The sequence below is a fragment of the Eleginops maclovinus genome, chromosome 2 (assembly GCF_036324505.1).
Source record: "Eleginops maclovinus isolate JMC-PN-2008 ecotype Puerto Natales chromosome 2, JC_Emac_rtc_rv5, whole genome shotgun sequence".
In the NCBI taxonomy this organism is placed as follows: Eukaryota; Metazoa; Chordata; class Actinopteri; order Perciformes; family Eleginopidae; genus Eleginops; species Eleginops maclovinus.
This window is the reverse complement of record NC_086350.1, coordinates 4,522,460-4,541,176: the sequence shown is the minus strand read 5'-3', so window position 1 is coordinate 4,541,176 and position 18,717 is coordinate 4,522,460. Positions and strand designations below refer to the sequence as shown.

General features: G+C 40.4%; 1 protein-coding gene across 5 annotated transcripts in view; it reads left to right on the top strand.

Moving 5' to 3' along the window:
* The window catches only part of LOC134883780 (transcription factor SOX-6-like), a 110,483-nt gene that overhangs the window by 85,241 nt on the left and 6,525 nt on the right, over positions 1 to 18,717 (top strand). For 3 of the 5 annotated variants that reach the window (XM_063912214.1, XM_063912197.1, XM_063912202.1), the window contains 6 exons: positions 378 to 527; positions 2,184 to 2,361; positions 5,037 to 5,239; positions 13,699 to 13,807; positions 15,562 to 15,732; positions 18,368 to 18,581. In XM_063912214.1, coding sequence (XP_063768284.1) covers positions 378 to 527; positions 2,184 to 2,361; positions 5,037 to 5,239; positions 13,699 to 13,807; positions 15,562 to 15,732; positions 18,368 to 18,581 — 1,025 coding nt within the window. The remainder of the gene's footprint in view (positions 1 to 377; positions 528 to 2,183; positions 2,362 to 5,036; positions 5,240 to 13,698; positions 13,808 to 15,561; positions 15,733 to 18,367; positions 18,582 to 18,717) is intronic. The other 2 variants (XM_063912207.1, XM_063912222.1) reach the window with 2 other exon arrangements.

Here is an 18,717-nt window from a genome sequence, read left to right as displayed (position 1 = left end):
AAAGAGATATCCAGTTTTATAGATAAATATATAAAATAAAGGGTTAGATTCAATCATTGAAGTGTTGTTTGACATTATTTGAGCTTCTAGAGACAAATCGATATTCAAGCTTCACTGAGCATCTGCTGAAAGAATAAGTTTCAAAGATGGATGGAGGAAATTGTTTTTAAAAAGTAGATGCTTTGTTGGAAAGCCTCTTGACAAATACTTATTTTGGAGACTCATCTTACCTCAGAAGATACAAGCAGTGTCAAGAGTAGGGTAGAGGAAAACACAGTATTGAGGGTACAGGGGGGCACTGGATAAGAAAGCAAAGCTGCATGGCGAGTGGTTTTTTAATAGACTGTTGGTTTTGCTTGTTTCTTCCCTTGTTGCAGCAGCTGTATGCCGCCCAGCTGGCAAGCATGCAGATCTCACCAGGGGCCAAGATGGCTCCCCTCCCGCAGGCTCACAACTCCTCCGGTCCCCTTTCCCCCTCCGCCCTGAAGAACGACAAGCGATCATCCAGTCCTATCACTCACATCAAGGTGCTGGACGGATGGAGGGTTGTGAATGATGTAAAAGGGTTTATGTGAGATGTCAGAGCTGTTAATATGAATCAAATGATTATTAAAAACGTGTTTAATTCATAATTGTGCAAATTACGAGATGGACGAAGAAGCAGAAGGCAAAGAAAGTTGTATCAGGTTGTTTCCAGAAAACAAGCAGCTTCGAATTAGATTTTTGTACGGTTTAAGGGAAAAATACAGTGTCTCTATGGTGTGAGGTAACAAACATCTTAAGTCAAAGGAAACAGTGAGTTCAGAATATTTATGATAGGAAAACACACAAGAATAATAATAATGATGATGATCATTTTACGTGAAAAGTGAGAGGCTGGAAATTTGGAAGTTGTTGAAGCAACAAACGAAGCGTGGCCCCGTACTCTATACCGGCAATTAGAAACAGATTATTCAAAAGTCACACTCACACAAATACACACATGCACAAACTGACACTGGCGCTGGCTGCTGTTTGGCAGGAGCCCAGACTCCTTTAGTGGAGAGAGCGTACGCCTCATCTTAGCTCGGCGACGAGGCAGTAATGGAAGCCATGTGTGTGTGTGTGTGTGTGTGTGTGTGTGTGTGTGTGTGTGTGTGTGTGTGTGTGGGGCACAGCTGCAACCGGCGTCACAATAGACCGGCGTCAGAGCTCACCGCACTCCAACAGTAGTGCTGTGCTCCCAAACTCCCCATCCTCCGCCTCAGCCCACCCCTCACTTTAGCATGCCACCCGCAGCCTGACTCCCCCCTCTCCCCCTTTTCCTCCGTCGTCTAAACTCCCTTCCTTCTCAACACTTTCCTCAGCTGAAGCTCCAAATTAGATCCATGTTCATTAAAGCGTTTGCTGCCAACAGTAGAGCCCTGTTGACGTGCGTTACACAACTTTTCCTCTAGCGGGGGATTCCTTATGTGGATCAATGTGGTTGTGAACATTTGATAAGAAATAGAGGATTTGCACAAAGGTCCCATTGTTTGGAAAAGAAAGTACACTCATTCTGAGCAGTTGAACTTATTTATTTAGGGGCAAAAACCTGATAGGGATGACTGATCAGACACTTCAAACGATGTTTGGGACGAAATTCAAAGTGAGCATCTTAAATTGAGTTGAATACACTTCCACTGGTGACCCATAAATGCACTTTATACAATCCGAAGCTTCTACTGTATCTAGCAATAGAATAATGGTGAAGTTTTTTTGCCAGACAGATTTGCAAAGTTAAAAAGAAGTTGCAGAAGTATTTGAAAGCTTCATTTTTTATATTTGCTTGCTTGAAGGCTCTTTCCGCCACACCTGTGTTTGTGCGTTACTGAGTTTCTTGGTGAATTAGTCAGATTAAGTCGATGATTGGAATAGCGTGACACTGTTGGACGGCCTGTATTGCAAATGATTCGCATTCTTTAACAGCTAACTTCTGTATTTTCTAACCTAGAACCTATTTTCCCATGTTCCCGGTGTATAATTGGCTAATAGGGACAACATTTCTTGAAATTGGGCCAGTATTGAGTGATATGGCTGAAGCTGAAGCCACTCAGGGCCCTCAATGTTATCCTGTAGACACAGTAGAGACACAAAATACAAAAATGAGCCTAAAAATGAGAATAATATGTCCTCTTTTACACTCGTGCCTTGATTATCTGCAGGAGGAAGGATCCACACAGCCATTGAACCTCTCAGCCAGACCCAAGACAGCCGAGCCTCTTCGCTCCCCGACGTCCCCGACACAGAGTCTGTACTCCGGAAACAAATCCAGCCCTACAGGCATGGGCAAGGGCCGCATCCCCAGCCCCATCACCAACATGGGCAGGAACACCTCTCTGGGTACGTAACAAACAAACACGGCTAGAAGAGAGAAAAAGAACAAATGAAGCCAAGAAAGTGAAAACCATAACGCAAATTCAGGCAGGAGGCGTATGGATTCACACTTAGAGTATTAGCCTACAGAACAGTACAGCTTACAAGTAGTCCGATTACGACTTTTTCAGCAATCAATTTATTCAACACGTTAACAAAGATGTTTTTTTACAAGGTATAAATAATAAAGTTCATGTTCAAAAGGAGCAAGAAGAAGCATAAAAACGTTTCTAGTCCTACGCCCTTTAGCAAACACTGCTAATCGAAAGTCATTACAGAGTTCAGCTCATAGTCGTCAGCGGTCGTGATATCTGAGTCGTTTGAAAAATAAATAAAATATAATCTCTTTGTACAAATAAATAAAATAAAATAAAACAATAATAATAATAATAATAATAATAATAATAATGATAATAATAATAATGATAATAATAATAATAATAAAAATAATAATGATAATAATAATAATGATAATAATAATAATGATAATAATAATAATAATAATAATAATAATAATAATAATAATGATAATAATAATAATAATGATAATAATAATCATAATAATAATATTAATAATGATAATAATAATTATAATAAAAATAATAATGATGATAATAATGATAATAATAATAATAAAAATAATAATAATGATAATAATAATAATAATAATAATAATAATAATAATAATAATAATAATGATAATAATAATAATAATGATAATAATAATAATCATAATAATAATAATGATAATAATAATAATAATGATAATAATAATAATAATAATAATAATAATAATGATAATAATAATAATAATAATAATAATAATAATAATAATAATAATAATAATAATAATGATAATAATGATAATAATAATAATAATAATAATAATAATGATAATAATAATAACCAAATTTTAAAAAACGTCAAAGACAAAAGATATTGGTCCTGCTCACAAACATTTAAAATGTGGTTTTTGGATTTTTTTTGTTTCAATAAAGTTGTAAAGTATTTCAGCTCAGCTCAGTTTGACCTGTGACGGAATACGGTGACATATTCATTGTTATAATCATGTAACCCGTTACTCCCCAAACCGGGTGTCAAACACACCCATGCTCTGTTACAGTGTTTCCCACCAGGCAAAGCAGCGCTGAAAATAAACACATTACAATTGGCTTCACTGACATGTTCAATAACAATCACCCGGACTAAACGCTGCTTCGCCATGCCAAGAACAAACTCAGAGGGGGAAACACTGACGCACCCCGCACATGCATGCTGCCTCACACACAAACAAACACTCACACACCAAAAGTATTGTTCACATCTGTACTTTACATTCATCCAGAGCAAACACGTCCTCTGCTCCAGCGTGAAACTATTTCTTCCCTCCGACCGGAAAAACAAAAACATCACCCACCCAAACACCTCCCCTGCCCCGCGCCGCCACACACAGACAAACCAAGCCGCGTTGCATGCACCCAGATAGACTGCAGACACCTCAACCCCACGAGGCGACCTGTGTGTGTGTGTGTTTGCGTGTGTGTGTTTTAACAGGAGCCCAAAGCCCTGTATTTAGCCCCAATGAAAACCCCAGCAGCGGAAGCAGTGAAACCCAGCACACGTTATTTGGTTTTTAAGAGCTTCCTCACATCATTGTCTGCCCGCGCTAGACCTTTTATGCCCCTACCTCTGCTATCTGTTATTAAGGCCAATCTGAACCCTCTCATTATATCCCCCCAGAAAACAATTTCAGCAGCTCCTCTGGAGTGGCTTTGAGGACGCGACGCTTGTGTGTTTCCTGCAAAGTTATTTTTTGCCCATTTTAACGGCCACCCAAGCATTGCAGTGCTTCCTACTCGTCTGCTAATTAAACGAGCAGGGCGACGGAAACTTTGCTTCCTTTTATTTATTTATTTCCCCTTATTCTTCAAATGGGCATCAAAATGGGTTGCAAAAGTGTGAAGCACATAAACAAGGGGGAGGCGGTCCTGTCGTGTTTGGACACAAGTGGATTGGAAAACAACTTAAGTGATATTTAGCCCCATTAAAGGTTGGGAAAAATCCCAGTTTACACAGATGTTTAAATGTTTGTTCAAAGGAATTTGTATGCAGACATTCTAAGTATTCGGTGCTCTTACTTACTTGTTTTCGAAGCACATTAAGCAACATGAAACCGCATACATTCACCAAACTGGGCTTTTTAAGCGCATCTGACTCAAAGCCTTCAGGTTACAGCATAGAAATAAGTATTTGAGGAACAGTTTCTAAGCAGATGAAATCATTGAATACTGCAGACTTAGAGAATAAAGCATTGTGAAAATATGACATACTAATGTTACAATGGTGGCACATAATGTAGAACTTTTTTGCAAGGTTATCTGTGATGGTACACACTTGAGAACAATCTACTGGTGCCTGATTTGTAAAGATTCAGAAGGAAAACATTACTTTTCCCTTTATTAAGATGCATCTAAAGCCCTTAAATGTAGAAAAACAGCATAATATTCATTAAAAGTAAAAAAAGCACTTGAATTTTAACACGAGAGAAATATAAACCCTCTCCTCTTGCCTTGAAGCCTCTTTGTTTTATGTCTTTACAAAGTGACATCCAGTTTAAACCCTTCTCCTGTCCCCTCATCCAGACATCCTGTCCAGCCTCAACTCCACAGCCCTGTTCGGGGACCAGGACGCGGTGATGAAGGCCATCCAGGAGGCCAGGAGCATGAGGGAGCAGATCCAGAGGGAGCAACTCCACCACCACCAGCAGCAGCAGCAGCCGGGACACCACAGCCTGGAGGCCAAGCTGTCCGCGCTCAGCGGCATGACCCTCAACAACGGCAACAAGGTTCGAGTCAGTGGATGCATATATTCACACACTCCACTGATAACATCTTAGAGAATCACATGGTCGAAATGCATTCTTTACAGGCATGTGAAGCAGGAATTATGAGTGAAACAATGAATGCACATGGACATAAATTGACACGAACTGTAGAGTGTGACCCGAACAAAGGTAGAGGGGAAGATAAACCCTTTAAAAGAAGCCCAACTTCAAACAGAAACAGAAGTATGGAACAACATTTCATATCATCAGTATGAATTGAAAAATAAATAGAAAGACTATTAATCTTTTTCATACTACATAGCCATTGATATTTTAAAATCAAAAAGCCTTTTCGAGATGAATCCTTTCTGTGTTCAAAAATACTTGAGCACCTGCATGCGTTCTACTTGTGTTTTAATAGAGTTTCACTTTTAGATGCAGGGCGTTTATTTGGAGTATTGTTATGTGCAGAGGAGGCAGAAGTATTCAGATCCTTTACTGAGGTTTAAGTACTGCACTGACATCCCTATGTAACCCCGGGGCATCTCTAAGTGGTTGACTAATCACAACAGAGCCGGCCAGCTAACCAATCAGAGCAGACTGGGCTCTGGTTTCAGACAGAGGGTGAAAAGAGGTGCTGCAGCACAGGCAGTATGAGAAACATAAAGAGCTTTTTGAACATTAAAGCATGGAGACATGTCACAGTGATATCACTACATTTCCTACAGTAACAAAGTGAACACCTCTTCTGAAACTGCCCACAGCTAGAGGAGCATGCAGAGTGATGTGGTGAGGAGAGAAAGGGAGCGGATCTCTTATTTGCATTTATTCGATTACAGCCTTCACATCCACATCACTCTTGATCCTTGATCCATGTACAAACACACACACAGTAGATCTCCAAACTCCCTTCGCTCCTCGCATCTCATTTTCTCCACCATTTCATTGGCCATGTGTTCAAGGTTTCTTCTCCTGAGTTTATGCATGAGTCGGAAGAAAATTCATGGATGATATTTAGTGTTGTTTGGCTCGGGCTGCAGCTCTTGAGGACTTCTCTTTTTCTCCTCTCATCTTCATGGCCACCCAGAAGCCAACAGCTTTGAAGAGGGAGCAGCTGGGCCAATGACAAGTGATGGTTTTGGCGTGTGTGTGTGTGTGTGTGTGTGTGTGTGTGTGTGTGTGTGTGTGTGTGTGTGTGTGTGTGTGTGTGTGTGTGTGTGTGTGTGTGTGTGTGTGTGTGTGTGTGTGTGTGTGTGTGTGTGTGTGTGTGTGTGTGTCTGAGACTGAGTGGGTGTTTTTTAGGGAGAAGACACAGTGTTAACATTAGTGTGTATACTGGAGTCCAGCTCTCGTCTTGCCCTAGAGGGGGGATCCCGGCCTCGGGGTTTTAGCCCAATTAAAAAGGCCCTTTCTCTGAGAAGGGACCTCCCCCTATCCATGCTCACCTCTCCCCCTCCCTGCTCTTCTCTCCCCTTGGGCTGAAGGAGACAGGGCCTTTGTACCAGGATCTCATATCCAGAGGGACATCCATATTCCAAAACATCTTCAATCAGTCTGATCGGCCAATCCCAGAATCCAGACGTTCGGTAAAATAGGGAAACATGATTAGACCGACTCTCCTGCGCAATTGATCCCATGCTGCTTGCAAAGGATGAGGAAAAAGAGGAAGGGAGGAACTCATGAATATTTTAGGGGTGGAGACTTTGAACCCACCAACCCCAAGTAGGTCATGATTGGTGCACTCCAAGGATGAGCTGTTTTGATTTTTTTTTTTGACTTGTTTGCCTCGCATCTTCAGGAGGAAAACATCCGAAAATCTGGCAAAATATATATCTCTGCTTTACTCAGTCCCAAGTTGATCTTTTTTATAAGTCATTATGCTAGTAAACACTGAGAAACTCATGCATATAAATTATACAACAGCCTAAACTAATAAATAGTTCATTAAGATTTAATTTGAGTTGTCTGGTGCGAAAAAAAATCCCCTAAAATGTTCCCAAATAAGTTCCTGCTTAAAAGAGCTGCTTATAAGTTCACTTTAAAAATGATTAAGGTGAGCCCTGCTTCTCAAGCGCTATATTTTCCAACTTTATAAGAACAAAACCAAAGCAATGCAGTAATTTGGTTTATAGCTCCATGCCTCCTAATAAAAAGCTCATTTGGAAAGTCTCAAAGTAATTGTTTCCGGTTTTCAGGCTTCGGTGTTTTGTTGTTATTCGTTACCTAACAACTGCAGCTCAGAGCCTCTTTCTCTCTCAGCTTTAAATACGCACGCTTTTCTTTGGGATGGAGAAGTTTTAAAACTAAAGCACTCAAAGGCTTTGCTCTGTCTTAAACAATTCATGGATGGAACTTGCTGGATGCAGTGACTGTGACTCACCCGCTCCACCTCCAGACTTGTTCTTTACCTTGGATTTCTGTGTTGTTTTCTATTCGGCAAGGAAATTTGTAACACAAATCCTCCGCTTAGAACACTTTGAAGCTCTGGGCCAAGCCTTTCTTGTTTTATAACATTGTGCGAACACAGCATGTCAGGCTTCTTTGGAGGGAGCGAGACAACTGCTATCTTGAATGTTGAGCTAATTATTCCCCGTGCTGATTCGACTCAAAGCGAATGACGTCTGAGTGTGTTTGTGTTTATTTCGCTTTCTGTTTGTGTATTTCTGTCCCGCGGCATTCATTTCAAGCATAGACATTTTCTGAGAGCTGAAAGTGATCCCCGGCTCCTTTTGTGTGTGTGTGTGTGTGTGTGTGTGTGTGTGTGTGTGTGTGTGTGTGTGTGTGTGTGTGTGTGTGTGTGTGTGTGTGTGTGTGTGTGTGTGTGTGTGTGTGTGTGTGTGTGTGTGTGTGTGTGTGTGTCCTGGCTCTGCACTGGCCTTGGCCATGTTAATGTCATTATAGCTGGTGTACAGACGAGAGGCCTGGCCAGTTAGTGGCATTGTTGAGTATCACCTTACGCTTACGTTGCTTCCAGCTGGCCCGCGGCTGCCAAAGCTCACTGAAATAGCCACCGTGTACGACTGTGTGTGGGTGTGTGCATGTTTGTGTGTGTGTGTCCGCTTTCCCATATTTTCCCCCATCTAAACAGCCACAAAACACTCCCTAAACCCACTTAAAGGAAACACCAAGTTAGTGAAAGATTGGTACATTTCTCTGTTGACATGTTTTGGATGAAAATCAACCCTCATGGTGGATTGTTCTCTCAGCTTCCACTTAGAAGATAGACCTATAACATGTGTCATTTACTCCCTTAAAAGCAGAGGAGCTGAACTCATTCACTTTAAGTGTGTCGAGAACGAAGCTAACGCATTTTCCCAAACTGGACATATTGGATAGTGGACAGCGTCACCACTGTAGGAACAGGTAATGCTCGCAGAATGATAGCAGCAGAGATGATATGCCCTGTGTAGCGCACAAGCAGAGCCACTTTGTTCAGCTGAGGTTGGAAAATTGTCGTACATCATGCCAATAAATCAGAAAACAAGTTATGATAAAGTAAAACGCACTCTGATTTCTCTTGCATGCATTTCTTATGGAATTATTTTGAGCTGTTGTATCGCATTTGCACCTGTCGGCCACCGTACAACACACCATTACAATCTTTAATCGATTGACATCACCAGTGTAGTTTATTTGTAAGCCTGCATGGCACAGTTATCTTACAAAATGGTGACGTATCTGCCCAGCTTTGTAAAGTTAACATGAAACATGATAGAAATAACCATGAGGGACTACTTTTCCTCTTTCCAGAGAAGGTGAACATGGTGTGTGTTGGCAGACTGAGTGTAGCTGAAAGTAAAGGACAAAAGAAAAAACACACAACATTTTTTGTTATTGAACCAAGATCTGGGTGTGCAATCAAGAACTTGGTATTTCTAAAGTGGAAGCATTGAATTATGGGGACATATAATTCAACAGTGGTCTGAACGCAATGATTTATCTGTATCCATACAAAACTTTACGCAGCGAAAGTGAAAGATGGTTTAAAAGTTGAACACTTTTGCACTTGTTTTTCTGACTGAAACCTTTACAAGATAGAAAAAAGGAAGCAATTCATGTACAGTAAAGAATGGGCACAATACAAACTTTAACTGTACCAAATAAAAGTGAAGGTTGTACCTTTTAATACAACGTGTCATCAGAATGAACAGAAGTGCTTTTGTCCTTACCAAAGTTTCCATACCACTTTTTTATACTTTCAAAGGAGTTTTTAAACTTGCTTTTTTACGTAGAAACCCAACAGCCTTTGTGCGTCCTTAATATGCACATTTCTCTTAGACTTATTCTTTGCACAGTTTTGAAATTAACCAGATTTCAACATTTTAGGGGTGTTTAATTTAATGAGGCCCATTACAGAGAAATGTATTTTGTCTGCATCCTGTTGAATAAAGCGGGGTCTTTTCTGTCTGTGGAGCGCACCGAGTCTGGAGGAAATGGTTGTATAGAAGTTTATATTGGCTGCTGAGTTTGGTCTGTAGGAAGCGAGGCTGTTAAACCGACAGCTCTGACGTTTCCAAGTCTTGATTAAAGGTCACCGTCATGTTGCTGCATTTGATGCCTGAATGATATAGGTTATAATAATCAGTGTTGGAAGAAGTACTCAGATCCTTTACTCTAGTAAAAGTACAAATATTATGGTCTTAAAATACTCAATTAGAAGTAAAAGTCCTGGTTTTAAAATCTACTTAAAGTACAAAACAAATCTACACAATGACCCACTTCAGAATTCTATAAAGTTCAAAGGTATTTCCAGCTAAATGTACTTCAAGCATCAACAGTAAAGGTACTCTGGAAAAGTAGAATGGATATTTTCACTGTATATTATTATGGTTTCTATTGTCTTGTTTTTATAACTAACAAATTCATGCAAGAGCATTTTAATATTGTGGTTTTTCAAATAAAATAGATAAAATAAAAAAGAATCAAATAGAAAAACTCAATTAAAGTACAAATATATTTTAAAAAAGCACAAAATATAAATCAAATATAATTATTGTTATTTATTAATTCATTTTTTGTTTGTTTTATGAATTGAAGCACTGTAAAGATTGAACTGTGACGTGTGCAATCTGTTATATAAATACTACGTTACTCCAAATAATAGGAAAATAAAACAAAATATAAAAGATATTAAAATAAATAAATAATAATAATTCAATTAAATAGGATTAAATAGATATGTTCAAGAACAAATCTGTCAGAAAGTCCAATACTGGAGTAAATGTACATAATTACTTTCCACCAATTTAATAGTCTGGCACAAATAGAGTGTTGAGGGTGTACTTCTTATGGGGTTGGATCGTGAAGGGGTGGAGGGCTGGTTTTGGTGTCATCCTTTATATATAAACAGTCTATAGCGTAAAGGGCTATGAATAGGAGGAATGAAGAGGAACAAGAGGGAGGGAGTAAAAGTGAACAGGGCTGACTGACAGCTCTATCGTCCGACGAAGGAAAGAAAGATGAAGAAAATGGGAAGAGAGAGGGAAAGCCGGGAGGGCGGGCTGAGGAGGTTTCCAAACTTGATTGCTCCAGGAGGAGACAGTAAACGGTTGTGGGTCAGCTGGAGGCAGGCCGGAGAGTTGTAACTGTGGTAATGAGCTCAATACGGTGTGGATAAAAAAAAAGAAGAAGAAACTGTGATGTTTGGAGCGTTCCCCTAGCAACGGGGGGGAGACGCAAACGCCAAGATGAGGGGAGACCAGGCGGAACAAAAAGAGTCGGGTGTCTCTTAAATTTAGAAATATACATTCAGCAGCAAAAAGTGGGCTCAATGAAAGCAACAGTGTGTTAAAAATACACAGAGGGGATTTGTGTCTGGGGGGCTAAGTCAATAGCGCTCCTGTTTTGTTGTTTCTTTGAAGTAAATCTCAAAATTCTTTTATTTATTAGAACTTCTTTGTGTTTAATTAATTTAGTTAATTTATTTCAGTCCTTGATTTCTCACCTCCCCTGCTTTTATGTCAAGTGCTACTCTTTTTGCTGTAATTCAGACCAGTTTTAAATATTAATCTGTGATTTGATTTCATTCTTTCAACCATTTAGTTTTTTGTGAATATTTTTCCTTAAAAATGATCTTCTTTTTATGCTTTTTGGGTTTTCCCTTTCCTGTAGTGTGTTATTTCGGTTTTAGTGCATGTAAAGGGTCTGCAAAGGCTAAAATCACGAACTTTCCTCCAGAGGGAGTCACCCCCCAACCCCCCCCCCCCCCCCCCGCCCCCGCCTGAAACGACTCCCTTGGACTCCTTTGTTTACTTCCGTAACATAATGACATCACTTTGTAAGACTAACCCTCCTATTGGCTAGTGCTCCGACACATTGTACGCTATAGATTAAGGGGCGGGACATCTCTAAGCGGTTGACGGGTCACAACAGAGCCGGCCAGCTAACCAATCAGAGCAGACTGGGTTCTGGTTTCGGACAGAGGGGGAAAAGAGGTGCTGCAGCACAGGCAGTATGAGAAACATAAAGAGCTTTTTGAACATTAAAGCAGGAATACATGTAACAGTAGAGGCGCAAAATCCTGATATCAACCTGAAAAAGAGCACAATAGAACCTCTTATTGTAATAGCCTGAACATCGGGACTCTAAAACCTCTGACATTAGCTCTTCTGAACCAGATAATCTCTTTGTGATGGAGACAAAAGCATTATAGAAGCACAATGCCATTGTAAGCACGATATAAATGAAGCCTCATGAAAGAGAGAAAAGAAAGGAAAAGTCTATAAAGTTGCTCCAAAAGGCAGCAGTCCAGTATCAAACCAGCGTGCGCACAAGCCAAACCTATTTCAATCTTGACTAAACAACACAAAGACAGCTCCTTATTGCATTTGCCACAAGAGCTTTCAAGTCAAACCAAAAGTAGTCCAACTTCAGGGGATATTTGCAAATTTTGACCCATGTCTGCTGTTAATCTGTGTTTTGGATCAGCCTACCTCTATTGATGCTCTCCTAGTCTACTTTCCAATACTGTGCATTACTTTTCCATCCGTCTCCTCCCATTTACCAGGAGCATTCATATGTCTAAAACTACTTCTGATGTTTATGAATGATGCTCTGTATTGGATCAAACCATGTCCTTGAGAAATATAAATTAAATCTGCGGTAACTTTAAATCCCCAGACTCCAACTTCCTTTAACAAAGACCACTTTCCATAAACCTATTGTTCAGCACTTGTAACACTAGCTTAAAAAGGACTTCTCATTGGACCCGAGCCTTTATTCTCGTCTCTGGTCTAGTTTTCCACTTCTGCTCATTTTTATTTCACTCCCTCCATCTCCCTCTGTCTTCCCCTCTTTTCTTTAGTCCTTTGTTAGGCGGTTGCTTCCTGCGGTGAGCATGGCACTGCCCAGGCACATGTTCTGTGGTGGGCCTGATTACAGCCCTGCCGTAGTGCTGACATTGGCCCGCGCCTACTCCTCATCTATAAACACACACACACACACACACACACACACACACACACACACACACACACACACACACACACATACATGCCGGCCCCTAAGTTCCACCAACTCTGCCAGCGGCTACCGCGGCATGACTTCACCCGGCAACCATTTCTTGCGTCAAACAAAATGCCTCTGTCACCAGAAAAAAGGAGGAGAGCGAGGAGGAGGAGAGCGAGGAGGAGGAGAGGAGGAGAGGAGGAGTGTAGATGTGTGGTAGCTGTGCGGAGGGTTTCGATGTTTTCCACCACAGTTTGGGAGCGTGGTGGAGGTAATTTTAGCTGGAAGGGCCCAGAGGCAGGCCGCTTGTAGAAGTTTTTTTGTCTCAGAAGTGGAGTGGCAGGCAGGAGGGGGAGAATCTGAGGGCGTGGATGATGATGATGATGATGATGATGATGATGATGATGGTGATGATGATGATGATGGGAGGTTGGGGAAGACACTGTTGATTAGCTGGACCCTTAGGGGCTTTGACTTTACTGTTAGGTTATCGCATGATTAACAACATGACTCATTTTCCTCAGACACTGCGAAAAAAAGAAATGATGCATCAACATAAATTCCCCATTTTGGGGGGTTGGTTGGACTTTCCTCCATTCCAAAGCAACCCAGCAGTTAGTTTTATTGTCATTACGAACACTGGGACCTCCTTTTAAAAGGTGCCAGTCATCATAGACTTCACCCAGACGTTAATTTATAAGTACTGATTTAATCATTTGAGATCATGTTTTAAGTGGTTTAAGTGTTTTTTATTGTGTTCCTATTTTTTGTAAGATCTCAAGAGGGAATGATTCAAATTCAAGATGTGTGAGTGATAGACTTTGTAAAATACTTTTTGTCCAGTGTTTGGAAACCTATTCTAAAGCCTCAGATCGGTGTGTCCTATTTCAAAAGTCTCCATTATGTCTTTAGGATTTTGCTTGTCTTTTAAGCTGTTTGTGAACAAAATGAATGAATGAAATCACCCACGCTGCAGTTGCATGATATTCACTTACAGTGTTTATAACATTTTGTATTTATTTCTTGTGTTGCAGGAGCGGCTGCACTATGAGACGCTGAGCCAGCACCTGGGGAAGCTCGGGGAGGATGCTGGGAAGATGGTGCATCGGGTCATTGACCTGACGAGACCAGAAGATCTGGATGGTAAGCCTCAGTGATGTTATTATGACATATTTTTCTAGAACTATTCTCACAATTTGTTGAATCATTTTTTTTTTCCAACTTGAAATCCTTATTTTGAATTCCTCCTAATCGTTATGGTTCAGAAATGTATGCAAATGCAAAAAATACATCATACGATTGAAGGCTGGGTGGAAATATAAGGAGTAGCTGGATTTCTGAGAAGCACAGTCTCAGTTAGAAGCAGTCACATCCTGTTCAGACTAAATTGATACCAGTGACCCTTAACTCCGTGGGGCCCCACGTCGAAGAGGCCCCGCTTCTAGTGTTCTGCCGTCTCCGAAAATCCACAATAAAGAAAAGAAGTGATCTTCCAGAGAACATGCAGGTATTCAGGGAACACAAATATTTATTGTGCTCCTCAGGAAGCCACAGTGAAGGACACCCTGAACAGCTAAACAGAGCGTGTTCAATGTCAACATTTTACGCTCTTGAAAAATGTTGCACTGTTATGTTTTACATGACAAGAGGTGGAATTTTCCTCCTTTTTTCCAGTGTTTGTGACAGAAGATCCCACCCAGTACAAGTATGCAAACAAACGCAGGCGAAGACAAGCAACGAGAGGGTTGTCAATAAAGTTAACAGCATAAAGAAATACATTTTTTTTTAAAACATATGATAACAAGACCTCATGTATTCTGTGTTGCATGCTGTTAGCATATATAGTGTTGTATCTGAACAAAGTTCAAGGACATGGTGTTAATTATTTTCCCTCCAAACCCACCTGTTGCTCATAACGCTCCAGTGTTTACGGGAGATGAGGAGAGTCATTGTGGTTTAGTTAAGAATCAGAGCACTAAACACAGCAGCAAAGGCACTGAGATGCTGTCAGGCGGAAGTCAGTGTGTGTGTGTGTGTGTGTGTGTGTGTGTGTGTGTGTGTGTGTGTGTGTGTGTGTGTGTGTGTGTGTGTGTGTGTGTGTGTGTGTGTGTGTGTGTGTGTGTGTGTGTGTGTGTGTGAACATTTTGAGGGCTCAAGACCCCCATCACACTTTTGTTATACATCCTCTCCCACGGATCAGGGGGTTAAGAAACAAACAGGAAGGACTCATCTATAACAGAGCGGTATCCTGCATTTTAGCATGAAATTATGAAAGATAAATGTCTCAATGACGGGCATGTAGTAGGGCGGCAATAAACAATCATTTAAATGATCAATTCCATTATCAAATCAGATTATTTTCTTGATTAATCCATACATTTTTGGTCCAAGAAATTTCAGAAAAAGGATCAAATGTCCATCCCAGTCCATCAAAGCCAAAGGTGACATCTTTAAATGTTAGGTCTGTCAGTGCAAAACTACAAAGTTATTCAGTAAGCGTGACAGTATGACAGATACATGTCTAAATGATGGGGTTGAAGTGAACTGCAGGGCTGCAATAAACAGCTTTTTTCATTATCAAATGAATTGCTGGTTACTTCCTTCATTAATCTTTACAGCCTATGGTCGGTAAAGAGTCTGAAAATTGTAAAATAAATTTCAATCAGGGTGCAAAACAATCAACGGTGATGCATTTAGATGTTTTGTCAGACAAAAACCCAAAGAAAATGTAGTTCAATGTGATTTAAAATGGAGAAAAAGCAGGAAATATCAAATGTTCTGACATTTGTGCAAGAACACCTCCTTAAACAACTGTTTGATTTTCAGGATTGTTGGCGATAATGTTTATTAGTCATTGTTACAGCTGTAAGACAATGTCTTCCCTTTGTGTCACACAGGGAGTAACATCACAGAGGCGCGAGTGTTCAGAGAGGCTCGAGGCAGGAACAACGCAGAGCCGCACATCAAGAGGCCGATGAACGCCTTCATGGTGTGGGCCAAAGACGAGCGGAGGAAGATCCTGCAGACCTTCCCCGACATGCACAACTCCAACATCAGCAAGATCCTAGGTGAGAGATGTTATAGACCTATCTGTGGCAGAGGAGACAGCTTTCAACCCCAAACCTACACTCAGCATTATCAACATTTTAATTGTGGACGATTGTCTTCATTTTTATGTCCTTTTGGGAGCATTTGGTTCATATTTCAAAATAATAAGTCATTTATTTGTAGTTGAAAAGAGAGAAATGGGCAAATAGGTTTATGTGTCCTCCCACTGTCCTCTAGACTCACTGTTTTCTGGCTTTTTCTTACCACAAAAATTCTTAATTTACTATAAACTCGGACAATCTGCTTCCTTTATGAGCGTTTTAAACACCTATTTTTCCATTTAGATCAACATTTTCTTTTACATCCTCGGCATCAACACCTTACAGGCACACAACGTATTACCTAAGAAAACATCTGTGGGTGTGAGAGTACATTTTCCTCCTTCCCGTCTCTTGTCAAACACAGAGTAATAAGTGGCCTTGATGATGTTCCTCTAACCTGGAGATTTCAGGTCTTTCTCTCCGCTCATGAGGTTCCTCTGCCTCTACAGTTCACAGGGTCTACTAGCTGCAGGCTGCGCACTATAAGAAGGACCAGTGTGCTTTTTAAACGTGGAACACTTCACACACAGAGCTCCACTGTGTCGGCCTGACTAGTGTGATGGATGCATTCGGTTATAAAGTAGCCGTGTTGATACTAACCTCCTCGACACAGATAGCCATTCACACGGGGCTGAGCACAGCGGTTGTTCGTGAAATGTCCTGAAGACCTCCACTGTCCGAAGGCCGGGCTCTGAATGTAAATGTTCCTCCTGAGAAACACTAACAAACTGACTTTCATTAGGAGGGTCTGTGTGTTCCTGTCTTTAATCAACGGGCTCTGAGAAAAGGGGCTTCATCACTTTGTGTTAATATGATGTATTATTTGCAGTGATGCACATTTACTCACGTGCTTTACTTCATTCTTTGCACAACAATTCAAAGGTAAACAGTACAAATATCCATTGCATTTATTTAATATCTTTAGTTGCTAGGCAGATTTGGATTAATGATGTGAAATATAATCAACCCTGAAATCAGACTTCAGTTACACCTGGAGTAAATTCACCCTGCAGGATACAAAGTCATTCAAACTAGCTGCACCTTTACCAGCTTTGAGAACACTTTAATGATCAATAATTCTAATCAAAACACATCATTAAATAATGAAAATGGGCTTAAGTAACATTTTGAATGCTGACTTTTACTTGTAACAGACTATTCCTTCTCTCTGGTCGTACTACTTTTTCCACCTCTGATTATTCCTGTAGAAATATCAAAATGTAAGTCTGATGTATGTAAAATGTATAAGGGATAATTGATCCTCCTTAGCAACGGCCTGTTCTGCTTAGCAACAGCCTGTTAGCGAGAATTAACAACCTCTGGAAGGTCCAAATTGACCAATCAGAATTGAGTATTCAACTAAGCCATTTAATTTAAGTAGAATCGTGATAGTTTAATTATTTGATTGAAGATATTTAAAGTCAAATATGAGTAGGCAGTTTGCAGGAAGCATTTTAAAGTAATCCCTTGATCCTGTGTGGCAGTTTAAGGACAAAAAGCAGAACTTAAAGTGCACAATTGTGTATGTATATATAACGGATTGTGTACAATGCATGTTTCTCCAACGTAATAACACAGCTGGACTTTAGGGAGTGGGTGGAAGGCTTGAAAAAAGAAAAAAGTCCTCTCTGTTTCCTGTGTCACAAAAGCACAGGACTAGTTTGTGATAAACCTTGATAAACAGAGGAGCGAGGCGGGGTGTGTATAAGCAGTTGTCAGGTTGCTTCGCGGATGTGCTGCGTTCCTGCGGTGATGGCCCTGTCCACTTGTTCAGAAGGTCCTCTTACCAGGGAAAATTAGAAGTACACAATGTTTCATTCTTCTCGAGCCAAGAGGGAGCAGAGTGTAATTCACTCCTGATTTTAAACAGACTCGATGGTGTCTGTTCACATGACAACATCCAACCTTACAAAGAAGAAACACCAGAAATTCTGACGCTTTTATGAACAAACCAAGGCTCTGAGACTGTTTTGAAGTGTTGCTTTAATGTGGAGATACATCTATTTTACTACAAACTCCGTGCTCACCTGGTGTCATTGAATGAGTTTAGAGTAGCACGTCAAAACTTGTATCAAGTTCTTTAATGTGAGAAAGTTTCAATTGTATAACTTGCTAAAGTTCCTCTTTTCCTTCACTACCTAAAGCTCGTAATGTTGATTTTTTAATGTAGAGGCTTACAAAAAACAAAGGGATAAATCCAGCCAAACATTTTTTGCAGCAGTTTATTCTCTTTTCCACAATCAGAAAACACAATGCAATGTAACACAATTGTTACCTGTTGCCTCAGCGTGAGTTTTATTGTGTCTTCATTTGTTTTATTATTAATTTTTGAGCTCTTTGATAAACATGACGCCTCGCTACCTTTTCTTGAACATGGGTAATTTTAAATAATTAGCTACATCAAATATAAATATATTTCATTAAGGAATTTAGTGGGAAATTCAATCACATCAATTATTTCTTGGCAGCTCCAACAATTATTCTGGTTATTACAAAGCTAATAAAACTAAACTAAAAAGTACAGTTAAACTAAAACCTCCATCACTTTCTCCAGGCTCTCGCTGGAAATCCATGACCAACCAGGAGAAGCAGCCGTACTACGAGGAGCAGGCCCGCCTGAGTAAGATCCATCTGGAGAAATATCCCAACTACAAGTACAAGCCGCGGCCGAAGAGGACCTGCATCATCGACGGCAAGAAGCTGCGCATCGGAGAGTACAAGCAGATGATGCGGTCACGGCGTCAGGAGATGAGGCAGTTCTTCGTGGGGTGAGTCCCAGTCAGTGTAGACGTGTCTCTGAACTTCACAGATTAAGGAACAGTTCAAACCAAACTATGTGTAAAAATGCAATCATTGCACGGTGCCTTATGCGCAGTTAGATTTCTTTATGTTACGTCCTTATTT